We start from the raw sequence: 15,851 nt of genomic DNA, 5'->3' as shown, positions 1-15,851 counted from the left end.
GGACTACAGTTCAGATCCTGTAGATGGAGGCAGGGTGGACTACAGTCCAGATCCTGCAGATGGAGGCAGGGTGGACTACAGTAGTTCAGCTCCCTGTACAGATGGAGGCAGGCTGGACTACAGTTCAGATTTTGATATCAAGGCTACACAGCCTTTGTTTGAGCTTGACCGATGATGGGGGAGTCTCTTTTGTTATCAGTTGTCGAGACAAGCGGCCATCTTGGTAAACAGGATGTTTGTCTTGTTGAGACAAGCGGCCATCTTGGTAAACAGGATGTTTGTCTTGTTGAGACAAGCGGCCATCTTGGTAAACAGGATGTTTGTCTTGTTGAGACAAACGGCCATCTTGGTAAACAGGATGTTTGTCTTGTTGAGACAAGCGGCCATCTTGGTAAACAGGATGTTTGTCTTGTTGAGACAAGCGGCCATCTTGGTAAACAGGATGTTTGTCTTGTCGAGACAAGCGGCCATCTTGGTAAACAGGATGTTTGTCTTGTTGAGACAAGCGGCCGTCTTGGTAAACAGGATGTTTGTCTTGTTGAGACAAGCGGCCATCTTGGTAAACGGGATGTTTTGTCTTGTCTTGTGCAGGGTGGTTGGAGGCTTTGAGACGATCACAGCCATGGAGAACGTGGAGGCTTGTCCCAAAACAGACAAACCCAAGGTATGAAGCGCTGATGTTTTTTATTTATTTTCATCTATTTATTTGTTTATTTGCACAGAGTAAAATCAAGAACAAACGAAAGGAAACAAGTGGATAAAAAAAGAGTGTGCAGGTAGAGACAAGAAACCCTAGTGGGCTTATACAAGCTCTCTTGGTGGTTCTGTGTAACAAATCATCTGGCGCGTCACGGAATCACAGAGAACAAATCTCCATCTACAGGTGACCTTACTTGGGTCACATTTCATTATACACTCTGAATCTAACAGAACTCTTATCCAGAGCAACTTACAATGAGTGTCACAGTTACTCTTACTGTAATTGTTATATAAACCTGCCCCAAGGGACAGCAGATGAAAATTAGCCTGGTATATTTACATTTGGTTTTTAAGTGTTCATTAATATGCACCGTCCCCATTAAATACATCGTCAAATTACAAGCAGCCAATTGTAAGGAGTCACAGGGTCACAGCCACACACAGTAACACTATTCTTGTGACTCTGAGATTGATCATGTAAAAAGACTAGTGGTGCTGGGAAAAGTAGCAGTGGTGGACAGATTAAAATTCAATGATTATAATGCAGAAGGATGGTGTCAAACTAGAAGTGAGTTGACTGTATGGAAGCGTGTAAGAAATGCAGTACATGTTCCACATTTTGATCATTCACACTGTCCTTAATAAATGAATCTGAATCTGAATCTGAATCCACATTCAACGGAATCCATTTTACGTCGGCATTATAAGTCATTCAGGAAGCAAAGATGTCACACAACTTTCTTTCATGTCAGATTGTTGTTTGGGTCGTAATTCTGTTTTCTGTTTGACTGTCTGTTAGTCAGAGGTTAAGCTCCTGAGTGCCACTGTGTTCGTGGATCCTTACGAGGAGGCTGATGCCCAGGTTAGTGTCTCTGTCTGTCTGTCTGTGTGTATGATACACTATGCTACACTAGAGCTATATACCGTAAATTCCGCACTATAAGCCGCACCGGAGTATAAGCCGCACCTGCAAAGTTGACTGTTTTTTACATATATAAGCCGCACCGGACTATAAGCCGCGGGTGTTTTAATGTTTTTTTTTTTTTTTTTTTTTTTTTTTTTATTGTGTTTTAATGTTTAATTACCATATGTAAGGGTTCATGCACAGAGGGGATTGTCGGGAAAGAGATGGCTGTTTGAGGAAGCTCCCATTTATTAACATTTCAACAAAACAACATAACACAACACCACCTGTGTTGTGTTATGTTATGTTATGTTATGTTGTTAAAAGAGGGCAAGAGAGGAAATTAAAACAAGTGGATTTATAGTTAGAAAGAGTGCTAAAAAAGAGAGATTTTTTTTTTTTTGGAAAAAATCCATAGATAAGCCGCACCGTTATATAAGCCGCAGGGGCCAAAAAAGGCCAAAAAACGGGAAAAAGCCGCGGCTTATAGTCCGGAATTTACGGTATATATATGCTCCACTGTGCACCTAGTTATACACCCATCCCTACCTGCTGAGTGTTAGATTTCTACAAATACCCCACGAGTGTGCATGGGGCATGTGTGCGAGTCTGTCTGCATGGTCATCTGTGTTTTGAGTGCACCATGTACCCTCTGAGTGGGCCTCTCACCTCAGTTATATATGTGTGTGTGTGTGTGTGTGTGTGTGTGTGTGTGTGTGTGTGTGTGTGTGTGTGTCTCAGATTGCAGCAGAGCGAGAAAAGGAGCTCCAGAAGCAGGAGGAGGAGAGGCAGCAGACCAGCGTTGCCCTAAAAAAAGCCAAGGAGGAGAAGGCCCCCAAGACCTTCAAACAGGGCGTGGGCAAATACATCAACCCAGCCCCAGCGTAAGGACGCACACGCAGACACACACACTTTACTGTAACACAAACTACCCTGTCTCTTTCAGTTTCATTGTAGTATAGAGGGAAAACATTTCTACCATGTCTAGGCATCTCTGGGGCCTTATTTATAAAGGTTGCATTATAATTATGCACAAACCAGGAGTTTAATTATATTTATCCCATTTTCTAAGCAGAATTTGTATTCAACTCAACTTTTATTTGACATGAGATAATATGCTTGCCTCCACGCACACACTGTATTGCAGGTGTTTGCACGGTTTGAAGTCATTGATTTGAGGAATGGGATCGTGAATGGATGAAGAAACATTCTGATTATATAGAAGAGGCACAATATTATAGTGACGAGTACCCATTTTCCCCACAGGCATCATTCAAGTTTTTCTTATTATGTGGAGACAATAATTTCACTGACTGTAGGCGTGTGTTTATTTTTTTTGTAATATTGCAACATATTTCATTTTAGTCATGAAGAAAAACGTCACTTAGGAGACGTTAGAAAGCTTTTATTTTACTGGATAAATCATACAGATTAGAAGTTACTGCACTTTGTTCCGTTCCAATCCATTGAAGCCAAGACAGTGCCATTTTTCATTTTAATTTCAAGATTAGATTTGTCTAATGACTCTGTATTTGCTTTCTTCTCCTTATTGTGAGTCAGATGTGGGAAATTTGACTCTCTATTGTTAAAAGAAAAGAAAAGAGGGAGGCCTAGAAATAATCTTTCTAAACAAGGTCCCTGGTTAGTGACGACTTGACCTTTTTGTCTGTAGTTTCCAAGTACAGTTTGTCTTATGGGACCCGTGACCCACTTTCCCCCTCGGGCGTCATGAACGCTCCACCTCCTGTAAGGTGCCGGTCAGCAGAAGGCATGGGTGTTTTCATGGCCTTTGGTCTTTTATATGTCGATGGGTCGGAGGTGGGCCGCGGAAAGTTTTGACATTTTCAAGTGGGCCTTGAGTTGGAAAAGGTTGGGAACCGCTGAACTAACAGGATTTATCAGCACAGTTCTGCCTAACCAGAATAACAGAATAACCAGAAACTACCTCAAGAATTAATTCTATTCTATTCTATTCTATTCTATTTTTGCAGGGGGGGGGATATAAGGTGCACAGACTGCACACACTCTTCACCTGTGAGTGTTTCCAGGGAAGGCAGTAGTCGGATAGTGCTGTGGAACAGATACAATACTGACTGCATTTTATACTCCGATCATAACATGGCGTAGTGATTTGCCCATGCTGATTGTTGGGTCTTGGCTAGGGAGCTTCTTGTTAAAGTGATAATAACAGAATCTTATGAAACAAGACATCAGTAAATCCACTATCTCACTTTAATTTGGAAGCAATCCTTTTGGTCAATCAAGTAACCTTCATCCGAGCATGCAGTGTGCATAAAGTCATACAACAACAACCATAAAGTACCTTAACGTTCTATAACAGAAAAGCAAAAGCCAGAGATCACAGAGACCCACAATCGACAAGGAACCTTCACACCGTGCACAAGTCTATGAAAGAAGAACCAGGCGAGTCCCTTCAGGGATCATAGACATTTTTAATATTTTGGATGTTCTGCTTCTTCTCATCCAGAAAGCGTCCAGCTGCTGAAGACGACAGCGGGCCATCCACCAGCAGAGTGGCAACCAAGAGGTCCAAAGGCAAGACGGGCTTGGGAGACTTCAGCTCCTGGTAGAACAAAATACTTTTTGTGTCGGAAGATGTTTTGAATGGCTATTATTAGCCTTTTTCACTTCCCACCCATTTCACCCATTTTGTGTCTACAAGAGGGAAGTAACACGGGTGCAAGCAAAACGGTAACGAGGGAGGCGGGACTGGATCGCCAAATGGATTGGAAGTTGGAAACCCTCATTAATGTTCTGCTTGCACCTGTGTTACTTCCTGCCTTTTAGACACAAAATGGGTGAATTGGATGGGATGTTGAGCATTGGGAATGTTGAGCATTGGGTGTCAATGTCACCCCATATACTCTTTTTTTTTTTTATATATATATATTATGTCTCGGTAGTGTTGGCTCTCATGTGAAACAATAAATCAAAGCTACTTTTTCAAAATAGTGTGATATTTCACTTATTTTATACATGTTGCTTCAAAGATATGACAAGTTAGCTGTTGTGAGGCGTCTAAGAGCAACAGTGAGCACGAAGATGTTAGGACAGAGTTCAGCTGTTGAAAGGAAACGCCACTCAATGGAGGAAATCATTGATCTTATCCCTATGGTCTAGGACAGTATCAATATTTGGTCCAAACCTGGCTAATCAATATTAGGTCCAGGATGGTCTAATGAGTGTTTGTGAACAGAAGCCAGCCTGGTAGCTGTGAAAACGCACCATGAGGCGTTTAGGATAAGAAATCATTTTTCTGCTAGAGAAGTCATTAGATTCAGGCAGCTCAACTTGTTAAACTATGAAATATACTTGTCAAGCTTGCATCATTGTTTTCTATAGTGCTCTATTGAGAGTTTGAGCTACTGTATACATCTCCAAAATTAAGACAACTTTATATAAAATATAAATAATTAATAACGCTGTCCTGGTTACACCGCGACACACTGTCTCCTTGCCTTACAGATCTTCTTTTTTTAACTGCCCTGCTTCTTAACACTATATGATTAAATTGACCAGATAATTCTCCTTTTCCTGAACAAGAGGCACTCCTGAGTTTGATACATCCATCCAGCAAAATACACAATTATGTTCTTGAATTCTTCTCAGTCAGCAGCATTGTACTTACAACAAAGTATCTACAAATGCGCTCTGTCTGTACTTTTACAATGCAATCACATACATGGCAAAGAAACAAATTACACCATAATACATATTGTCTGTGCTATGCAATGAGATTGTTTGATTGAGAGCGTCCATCTTCTGTTTTCATCAGCTATTTAAATTGTTCAACAGTGTCACTTCTGCTGTGATAATAACAGTTTTATATTCCACTCAGCTAACGTGTTTGCCAAATTGTAGTCGGCTTCATCAAGGTTTGGCTTTTGTAGCTAGTTTGCAAAGACTGCCATCAATTTTGTTAAATCGGCCAAGATATTTTTTCATTTGAGGCTTCCAGATGATGCTCTCATCCAGTAAGTAAACAGTCTGGAGCTGCTTGTCGTTACTGCTTTGAAAGCAATTTGACACGATCCCCAGTGCTGAAGCAAAACATTTCCATTCACCGTTATTCCTCTGACATGAAATGACCAATTACAATTACCAGAAGCATTTTTCCCAGGAAAGACCTACCAGACACAGTGTTTAAAGCAGACAATGTAAAAGCCTTCCTGAACTATCTATAGGTTGAATCACTAGTATTTACATTAATTGATGGTAGAGTAGCAGCAGAACCGACGTTTATTTATGTGAAAAATCTCACAGATGACTTTCAGACCTCTTGTCACGCTGGAACCGCCACAACACATGAGGTTTTGGAAGCGACCTGACATCACCCTAAGGGGACATTCAGACCAAAAGCGTTTTTGGAGCTGCCAGCGTCTTTCTGCAATTCATTCTCTATGTAAGGACGCGCTAGACGTGCTCCTCTTTTAATGAACGCACCTGGCGTTTAAGCGCCGGTGGCGTCTGTTGTTTTTGGAGGAGCGCTGTGGGCGTTTTTAAAGCTGAAAAAAGTTGAACGTTGAGGAAAAGCGCGCTGCTCGGCATTTTCACTCCACCTACCTTTTCTCCTCCCGAGGGATCCTCCAACCTCCGCTTCTGCCAGAATTGACAATCTGGCTTTCATGTTGACAGTGAACAACATCAAACAGACAAAACCAGCTGGCTACCGTCCGTGTGGTCGTTGTGTTCTGATCTCTACAGCACGCGCGACTGCAGGTGAAAACAAAACGGAGAAGAGAAAAAAACGCTCCGTGCGCTGTGTTTTGTGCACAATGGAAGCGCTCTCGACATGATTTTCATAGCGTTCTGACTGAAAAAAAATGCTTTTGGTGTGAATGTCCCCTAAAACTCCCCCCGTCATATGCACACCCCCACCCCCCCCCACCACCACACCCCTTCATCCTTTTGCAGCACTGTGTCATGAAATGGATTGGAGACTGAATGAACTAATTGAATGAATAATTGATGACTGTGGTCCTTCAGAGCGTTCGATGGGGGGATTGGAGACTTTGGAAGTGATTCGGAGACAATGGAGTTTTTGTCTAAGCAACCGGTAACTTAAGACGGTGGGTCGCTCACCTACTGTACATACACACCCGAGCCAAGTGTGTCATAGATGGGTCGAAAATATAGACGGTATCGAAATGTATCAAGTTACACATTTCCCTCAATTAATGTATTGATTGTATTTGTATTTGGGAAATTAAGTCAGTGATCATCATCATATGGAAAACAATCACCCTTAAAAAGACCCTAAGCGTAATACTCATACTTAACCAGTGTTGGGCAAGTTACTTTCAAAATGTAATATACTACATATTACTAGTTACTTTCATTTGAAAGTAATAAGTTACTTTACAATATTACTTTCTGTGTAGAGTAACTCGTTACTTATTACACTACTTTTGCATTACTTTTACGAAAACAACAGCAGCAGCAGAATGACATCGCCGCCCCGGAACCATCCCAAAAAATAATTTCAACCGCCTTGAAGTCAGTGTAAACAATCCAAGATTCTAAATGTTATTCTTTTCCCTTGTTATTGTCATCTATAGTGGTTATTTGCATAAAAACACAGTTGGATTAGGAAATTATTGTATCTTTTTTAAATATGTGCTTTGATTTAATAAAATGTAACTCAATTTGTAACTTGAGTTACTTGACAAAGTAACTGGTATAATATTACTGAAATCCTATAGGTAATAAGTTACATTACTGAGTTACTGCTAAAAGTAATATATTACATGTAATATGTTACTTTTGTAATGAGTTACCCCCAACACTGTACTTAACTATGATATATACACACATCATTTGACCTCGTGAAGATCTATGCCAGCCTCAAAGTGTGGCTAAGCTCTATTCTGCAAATGAAAAAGTGAGTCAAGTGGATTCAGGTGGGTTTAGTCTCCGTCTCCGCTACATCCATGATGACAGCATTCAGATCAACACGTAGCTCTGAGAAGGCTGAGGAATTTTCTAACATGCTGCACTGTCATACTTAATGACATCACTGGTCCACAACTTAAATCAACTCTCAATAACTGTCAAACTAAATGAATGTCTGCAGAACTATTTATATTACACTTTTTTAGATATGTGTGAGATCATGTGCAAAATGAATCGGCATTGAAAAAAAGTGTCAGTATGTTGCACGGCAGAGGGTATATTTCAGGAAGTTCTCTTCTCAGGGGGGTTTTGTGACACTTGACACGTGAGGGATGTTTGACACTTGCAAAATACAAAATGCAAAACACAACATATTACAAAATCGCATTGGTGGAAAGTAACTAAGTACATTTACTCAAGTACTAGACTTCCATGCAATTTTCAGGTACTGGCACTTTACATGAGTATTTCCATTTTGTGAGACTTTCTACTTTTACTGCTACCACTAGTTTACTACATTTCGGAGGGAAATCTTGTACTTTTTCCTCCACTACATTTATCTGACGGCTGGAGTTAGTAGTTACTTTTACTGGATAAGTCATATGACATAATATGTTGCATTGTTAGACCAGTAAAGGTTTATGAATCCGTTAGACCGGCAACATTAAAATACTTCTTACAGGTTAATGCATCAATAATTTAACACTCTGAAAGTACTGTTAAGTACATCTTTACTTTGTAGCATTTTTACTTTTATGATCAAGTATTTTAACATTTTGTATTGCTACTTTTACTTCATAAGTAAAGGCTGAGTGTGTGTGTGTCTGTCTGTGTGTGTGTGTGTGTGTGTGTGTGTGCGTGCGTGTGTGCGCGCGGCGGTGCAGGTGACTTGGTGTGTTTCTAGTTGCTGTGTGTGCAGGTGACATGTTTAGATGTGTGCTGACGTCCTGGGAGCCTCCCGTCCTCCTTACTGTCCTGCTGGGAGCGAGTGTAGGCTAACGATACTGATACCAGAGCGTTGTCACACAGCTCGTCTCCCTCCACCCACAGGGTTGCTGCAGGTCTGCAAATGTATGCAAAAAAGAATTAAGTTATATTCCAGGTCTTGAAAAATGTGGAAATTGCACAAAAAAGTTCGGAAAATTATGGAAGAAATTGTTGTTAGAATGTTCCAATGCACGTGCAACTACACATTTTCTGTCCTGTCATCTAAAATACTGTGCTGGTGTTTGTCACTGTATGGATCATCTTCATCCATGGAGTGATGTTGCATTTAGCAGACACAACAATCTGAACTGTATTGAAGACCAAAATCTTCCAATCAAATCAAGATAATATGGTAATAAGGAAAATGTGAGACTCGCTCATCACCTCTGCCAGAGAGGTCAGGTCACCTCTGTTAGTTCATCTGTCAGCAGGCAAAAATCTCAAACGTATGAAGAGATTTCTCTGACATTTGGTGGGTAAATTGGGCCAAGGAACAAGTGGTAAAATTTTGTAGTGATCTGGGATTTCTGCCAGTAGACAATTGTTGTTTTGTCTTTTGTTTTTTTAGCCATAACTATGTCATGATGGAGACTTGATTCCAAAACCTAAGGAGATGTTTGCAGTGTCACCAAATCAATTTAACTTCAGATAACCTTAACCCTAGAAATGATGTTTTTGGACATAATATCAAGTTTGAGAATTGTTCAGTGTTAGCGGAGGTTTGTGCTCTCCGGTTGCCTTCTAGTTTATTCTAGTTCTATTTTATTGGGTATTATGTAACCAGTATTTACATTTGATTCGAGTTATTTTCCACATAAAAAGCTACTGTCACCACCAGCAGATCTCTTGACATCTCTTGTTATTGTGGCAAACGGGTAAAAATGTCCTCTTGAAAATGACAATCATGTACACAGAAATAATTGTTAACTTCTTTTCTAATTTAATTGATTGCTAATACTGTAATTTAACACGTTGAGTGCCAATGACGAGATATCTCGGCTTACAGGATCCAACCGTTGAGTGCCAAAGACGAGATATCTCGGCTTAAAATTTTTTTTTTTTTTTTTTGACGGTGGGACATCGATCAACCCCTTTTACGTCTCCTATACCAATATTGGAGGAAGAGAATGTGTTCTCAAGGAAATAGCTGGGCGAAAACGCTTTCGATTTCACACACACACACACACACACACACGCGCGCGCACACACACACACACTCGAGTACCTTTGAGCATAAATAAGACCAGAATCGCAAAAGCTTCATCAAAGCTCTCAGCCGACACCCCAAGAAACGAACGAGCCCGTTTTACAGTAATCCAGACTTGCCCGAGAGCGGCCGCGGAGCCAGCAGCAGCAGCACAGACGGAGGGAGGAGTTTGGAGACACACACACACACACACACACACACACACACACACACACACACACAAACACAATACAGTATACAGACTTGCCCAAGGGCACCCATAATCACAGGCACGTGAGGTGGTTCTAAAAATCCATTTATCTCAAAACTCTCTGAAAATCTCTGAAACCATGCTGTACTCAACGGCTAATATCTACATAACTACTAACTCTACAAACTAACTCTTTTAGACAGAGAAAGCACACATTCTATTAGTACTTTTGTGAACTTTGTGTTCACAAAGTCAAAGCAGAAAAGAATCCTCGGCTCTTGTAAAATGAGCCAGAATCCTCAAAAAAACCCTCTGGCAGAAGCTAACTACAGTATTGAAAAAAGGCTGGCAGTGAATGTGTTAAATACAAAAAATACACATCCTTCAAATATACTGGTCTGCTTTCAATTGGCATACCAGACACCATTTTGCCTGCCCTATCCATTTCATTTAGAAATAAATGTTGCCTTTTTTTGGAATTTAATTGATTCCCAATAGTTGAACAGTTAAACATGACTATCTAATACGGTCTGCTTTCATTATACATGCTTTAACCATTTAATTAAAATGTCATGGAGATCAAGTTTTACATGTCATGATAACGAAAGTAATCAGCCATAGAACAGTGATGCGTGACTTCCTCCTTACCACAACCCCCCACCCCCCCCCCCCCCCCCACCCCCCAATGCCCTTCTCCACCTCAGCAAGGGCGGAGGGTTGATCTTAGTCTACATCAGAGCACAAGCTTCTTCATCTAAAACATTGATGATGTTACTCAGTCCACAGAGAGATGGTGAAGTCAGTCACAGAAAGTCTCTGCCATCACTAGTGAAGAAGCGTCCACACGCACTCGTCTGTGGATATCTGCTCGCAACAAATACTCACTGTTACGCAGGAAGCAATGTAGTGCAGTAGGAATGAGGACTAAAACTTGTGAATGTGGTATAGCATGGGTTTCCTCGTCTCAAAGTCAATGGGGTTTTTGAATGGGGATTTTGGTTAGATACCTGAAATAAGGTTTGTGTGGTGGTTAACAAACGATTATGACACTGAGCTTTTCATGTTCAGCAAGATACACTTCACAAATGAACACTTTTATGATTTCTGAAGCTTTATTGTGATTTCTGAAGGTTGCATTTAGGCTTCAAAAATCATAACCAGTGGTGTTCATTTGTAAAGATCTAATAAACTTAGGCATCAGGCATTGTCTGGACACATCACATAACAATTCACTGAGTATCTGTAATGAATCTTTTCATACGGGACCTAGAAATTTGAGCTGTTCAAGAAAAGGCGCGTCTTCTCATTTCACGTCGCATAACACGGTGTAACGACGGAACCGGTCTCACTGCTGCTGGCTTTTCTCCTGAATGAACTTGTTCTGCTTCCTCTGAAACTCAGCTTCCATCCTCCATTGTTTCAATGCACTTTGTGCTGAATTCCACTTGACTTTTGAAGAAAGCAGCAACAGTAAACAAACACTCTTCGTGCTACTTTTGTGTCGCTATGGGCAACAAAAGCGGTTATCGTTTTTGTGTATGAAAGGGATCCAGGCCATTTTGATGGCTTTCAAAGGACAGCGAGAAAAGGCTTTGAAATCAATGACACTGCAGTTCTAAGTGTGATGTTTTGCTGTTTTCTTGTGTGAAAGGGACTATGGGGAATTATCAAAATGGCTTCCGAACGCTTCAACCGTAGTTTATCAGGCCTTTCTGCACAGAAGAGATGATGAGAAACTTTCATGATCCCATGGAGGATTTGGGCCATTTCAATAGCAAATAGTCGCCTAATAGACCCGTCACAATGTTTGTTTACAATATGATAGAAAATGATTGCGTCACGTATCAAATTTAAAGTCGAGCTGAACCCAAAAATGACTTTTCTTTTCTTTTAGTTCACATACCTGGGTATGCAGTGCACCTATTTAATAGTGTATGCAAACAAAATCACAACAATCTAATTTCTTTAGTTTTTCACACTTTTTCACATCAAAAGTTCATTTTTCAAGATTTCATTGATAACAGTAATGTACAGTTTGCTGACATCACCTAGTACTATCAAATTTCTACCCCATTTCAACCAATCATATCACGACATGCAGCTGTCAATCAAATCTTCATTTCTGGATAATTTTCTCTTCCAAATGAAGTAGAAAATGGCGCCTAGTGCCTGTCATCTGGCAGAATTCCTATCCCATAAACGAACTACTAACTTTGCCAATTGTTAGAAACATGAACAAAAAACAAAAACTATAATCTCTAAGAATGCAAAGAAATGTAACTGGCTCGTTAAAACGCGCATTCCAGGGGTATCGTATTTACAGCAGCGATAATGGCGCGCGAATCCGAGAGCTTGGTTGTCAGGGGTCGCACTTCGGAGATTCCAGGCCGATGTGCTGCACTCTCCGCTCGGCAACACGAAGGCAGCTGGCTGCCTGCGGCTCGCTGAGCTCCACTCCTCCCGTTAAAAGGCTCTTCCCGAGGGGAGCGCCACAACACACTGAATTCCACTCGATTTGGAGGCAGAACACGCCAGGATTGGCCAAAGCCCAATCCAGTCCCCAGAATTGTCAAATAAAATCATCGACATGATACTATGACCCACCTCTCAACCTGTCATCTTAGACAAACTATGTTTTCAGTCTGAAACAGACTCATTATGCCCGTGATGAACAGGTTCAGTTCAGTCAAATGGCGGCGGGGAACAAGTATAAAGAGAAAATGGTTAAGTCTAAAATTTCATGTTTGATGCTTCCATATATCATTAATACTGTAACAAGACTTTCTCTACTGTGGACCACAGCGGTCCACTTGAAAAGGTGGTCTGGGGAACGCTTGCGAATGTTAACGCCAACCGTACCGAACCACATAGACAACACACGGGCGAGGATACACTCCAGGGGTAGTTCATGATGCAAGTGTATTGGCCAAGTACAATTGGGGAGAAAATGGGGGGTTAAATCAGAAGAAAAAAAAACGTAGCAACAGCAGAGAGTAGAACTCGAATGACCCTTGTTTGTGTGCTGTGATCGGCTAGTTATGTTCTCGCTAACCGGCTGATTGGTTGTTTTTTGTCAGACCTTTAATGACTAATGACATAATATTGAATGACTTTAATGACATAATATTACCTACTGCAGCTTTAACATATGCAATTTATGTTTGTCACACAGTGGCGCAAATCAAAGAAAAATCTCTGTCTTTACTTCACCTGATCTTGTGGGGAAAACACACATCACCTTTGCAGAAAAAGACTCAGAAATTCACAGGATTTTATTTTGTTATTTTTTGAATGGATTTGGAGGCTCCCGTACCAGACCACACCCAAAAATACACCCCTCCCTGAAGTGCAGTGGGGTAATTAATTTGTCATGGTGATCATCCCAGACACTGATGTGCGCCCTTAGCTACCTACAGTATATCCTTCAAACACATAGCTGCTAATGAAATTAGTCACTGCCTGTTAAGTTGGTGCGTCAGCGAAATCTCCCTGACACCCTGGCTGCATTTTGGATCCACATCCCTGCTTCCACTCCTTTATTTTCAATGACATCACCCCCCTCATCTCCCATTGGGCGAAACGCCTGCCAGTCGGACGGCGCTGACCAATGGCTCCTCTCCGGCGTCCGAGGGGGTTTTGGACGCGGGGAGTGTGGCAGATGCAGTGCTGTAGCCATGGCGACAGTGGATGCTGAGCACTGTGTAGGCAGACTGAATGGGGATGACATCACTTTGGGAGACAGGAGAAAAACAACATCTCCTTCTCTGTCCGTGTGTCTGCTTTTATGGCCATCATAGGAGTGGATGCTTATATTCCATCAAATACATCTGACTGACCGGGCATGTTGTTTATATTCCATCAAATACATCTGACTGACAGGACATGTTTATATTCCATCAAATACATCTGACTGACTGGACATGTTGTTTACATTCCATCAAATACATCTGACTGAACTGGACATGTTGTTTACGTTCCATCAAATACATCTGACTGACAGGACATGTTGTTTATATTCCATCAAATACATCTGACTGACTGGACATGTTGTTTATATTCCATCAAATACATCTGACTGACAGGACATGTTGTTTATATTCCATCAAATACATCTGACTGACAGGACATGTTGTTTACGTTCCATCAAATACATCTGACTGACAGGACATGTTGTTTATATTCCATCAAATACATCTGACTGACTGGACAGGTTGTTTACATTCCATCAAATACATCTGACTGACAGGACATGTTGTTTATATTCCATCAAATACATCTGACTGACAGGACATGTTGTTTATATTCCATCAAATACATCTGACTGACAGGACATGTTTATATTCCATCAAATACATCTGACTGACTGGACATGTTGTTTACATTGCATCAAATACATCTGACTGACAGGACATGTTGTTTACGTTCCATCAAATACATCTGACTGAACTGGACATGTTGTTTACGTTCCATCAAATACATCTGACTGACTGGACATGTTGTTTACATTCCATCAAATACATCTGACTGACAGGACATGTTGTTTATATTCCATCAAATACATCTGACTGACAGGACATGTTTATATTCCATCAAATACATCTGACTGACTGGACATGTTGTTTATATTCCATCAAATACATCTGACTGACAGGACATGTTTATATTCCATCAAATACATCTGACTGACAGGACATGTTGTTTATATTCCATCAAATACATCTGACTGACAGGACATGTTTATATTCCATCAAATACATCTGACTGACTGGACAGGTTGTTTACGTTCCATCAAATACATCTGACTGAACTGGACATGTTGTTTACGTTCCATCAAATACATCTGACTGACTGGACAGGTTGTTTACATTCCATCAAATACATCTGACTGACTGGACAGGTTGTTTATATTCCATCAAATACATCTGACTGACTGGACAGGTTGTTTACATTCCATCAAATACATCTGACTGACTGGACAGGTTGTTTACATTCCATCAAATACATCTGACTGACCGGACAGGTTGTTTACATTCCATCAAATACATCTGACTGACCGGACATGTTGTTTATATTCCATCAAATACATCTGACTGACCGGACATGTTGTTTATATTCCATCAAATACATCTGACTGACAGGACAGGTTGTTTATATTCCATCAAATAGCCTACATCTGACTGACCGGACAGAAACACACAGAAAGAAAGAGATTTTGATGCTCTTAAAAGTGAAAAGGAATTGTGGCCGAATTTATAAAGATTTTGATACTGATATTGTCATACTGAAGCAACCAGCAGCCGATATTTTGTGGCGATTTTCAAAATGTTTACATCAGAGCACTTTTATGACAAAATATGTCATATTTTCAGTTACATGAATAAATGTGCAAAATAACATTTCAATTGAGGTTTATGGACTGTTTTTTTATGTTGTGCATCATATCAGATGTGAACAACACAGACTGATATTCAATAAAAGGTTAATATCAGCCCAGTAACCCTGGTACAGTATGTACTGGTCACTGCCTACCTGCTGTGCTGCTTGACAAATTCATCTGCAGCATTGAGTCTTTTTGCCGTTACCCAGGTGACCATAAGAGACAATGTGCCGACATTGTTATTTGGATGCTCTCTAGAGCTCTTCCTCAATGAATCTCCTCTCTTTACCTCTCTCTCTCTCTACCTCTCTCTCTCTCTCTACCTCTCTCTACCTCTCTCTCTCTCTCTCTACCTCTCTCTCTCTCTACCTCTCTCTCTCTCTCTCTCCACCTATGACTCACAGCTCCGGGGATGAGGGCTGGCCCCTCCCTCACCTATGACTCACAGCTCCGGGGATGAGGGCTGGCCCCTCCCTCACATGACATCAGAGGGCTGGAAATAGCAGCAGCATTAAGGCTTCCAGTCATGGGAGCCTGCTGCGCCCCTGGCCTGCACTCAGGACAGGACAGGACA

The 15,851-nt window shown here is 41.0% G+C and overlaps 1 protein-coding gene across 1 annotated transcript in view; it reads left to right on the top strand.

Moving 5' to 3' along the window:
• The window catches only part of ppil2 (peptidylprolyl isomerase (cyclophilin)-like 2), a 30,635-nt gene extending 26,169 nt beyond the window's left edge, over positions 1 to 4,466 (top strand). Inside the window, exons 17-20 of the mRNA XM_083644904.1 lie at positions 592 to 664; positions 1,499 to 1,561; positions 2,345 to 2,487; positions 4,092 to 4,466. Coding sequence (XP_083501030.1) covers positions 592 to 664; positions 1,499 to 1,561; positions 2,345 to 2,487; positions 4,092 to 4,194 — 382 coding nt within the window. The 3' untranslated portion in view covers positions 4,195 to 4,466. The remainder of the gene's footprint in view (positions 1 to 591; positions 665 to 1,498; positions 1,562 to 2,344; positions 2,488 to 4,091) is intronic.
• Positions 4,467 to 15,851: the final 11,385 nt, after the last annotated feature.

Source organism: Poromitra crassiceps (assembly GCF_964638095.1).
Source record: "Poromitra crassiceps genome assembly, chromosome: 10".
In the NCBI taxonomy this organism is placed as follows: Eukaryota; Metazoa; Chordata; class Actinopteri; order Beryciformes; family Melamphaidae; genus Poromitra; species Poromitra crassiceps.
This window is presented reverse-complemented; position numbering and strand designations above follow the sequence as displayed.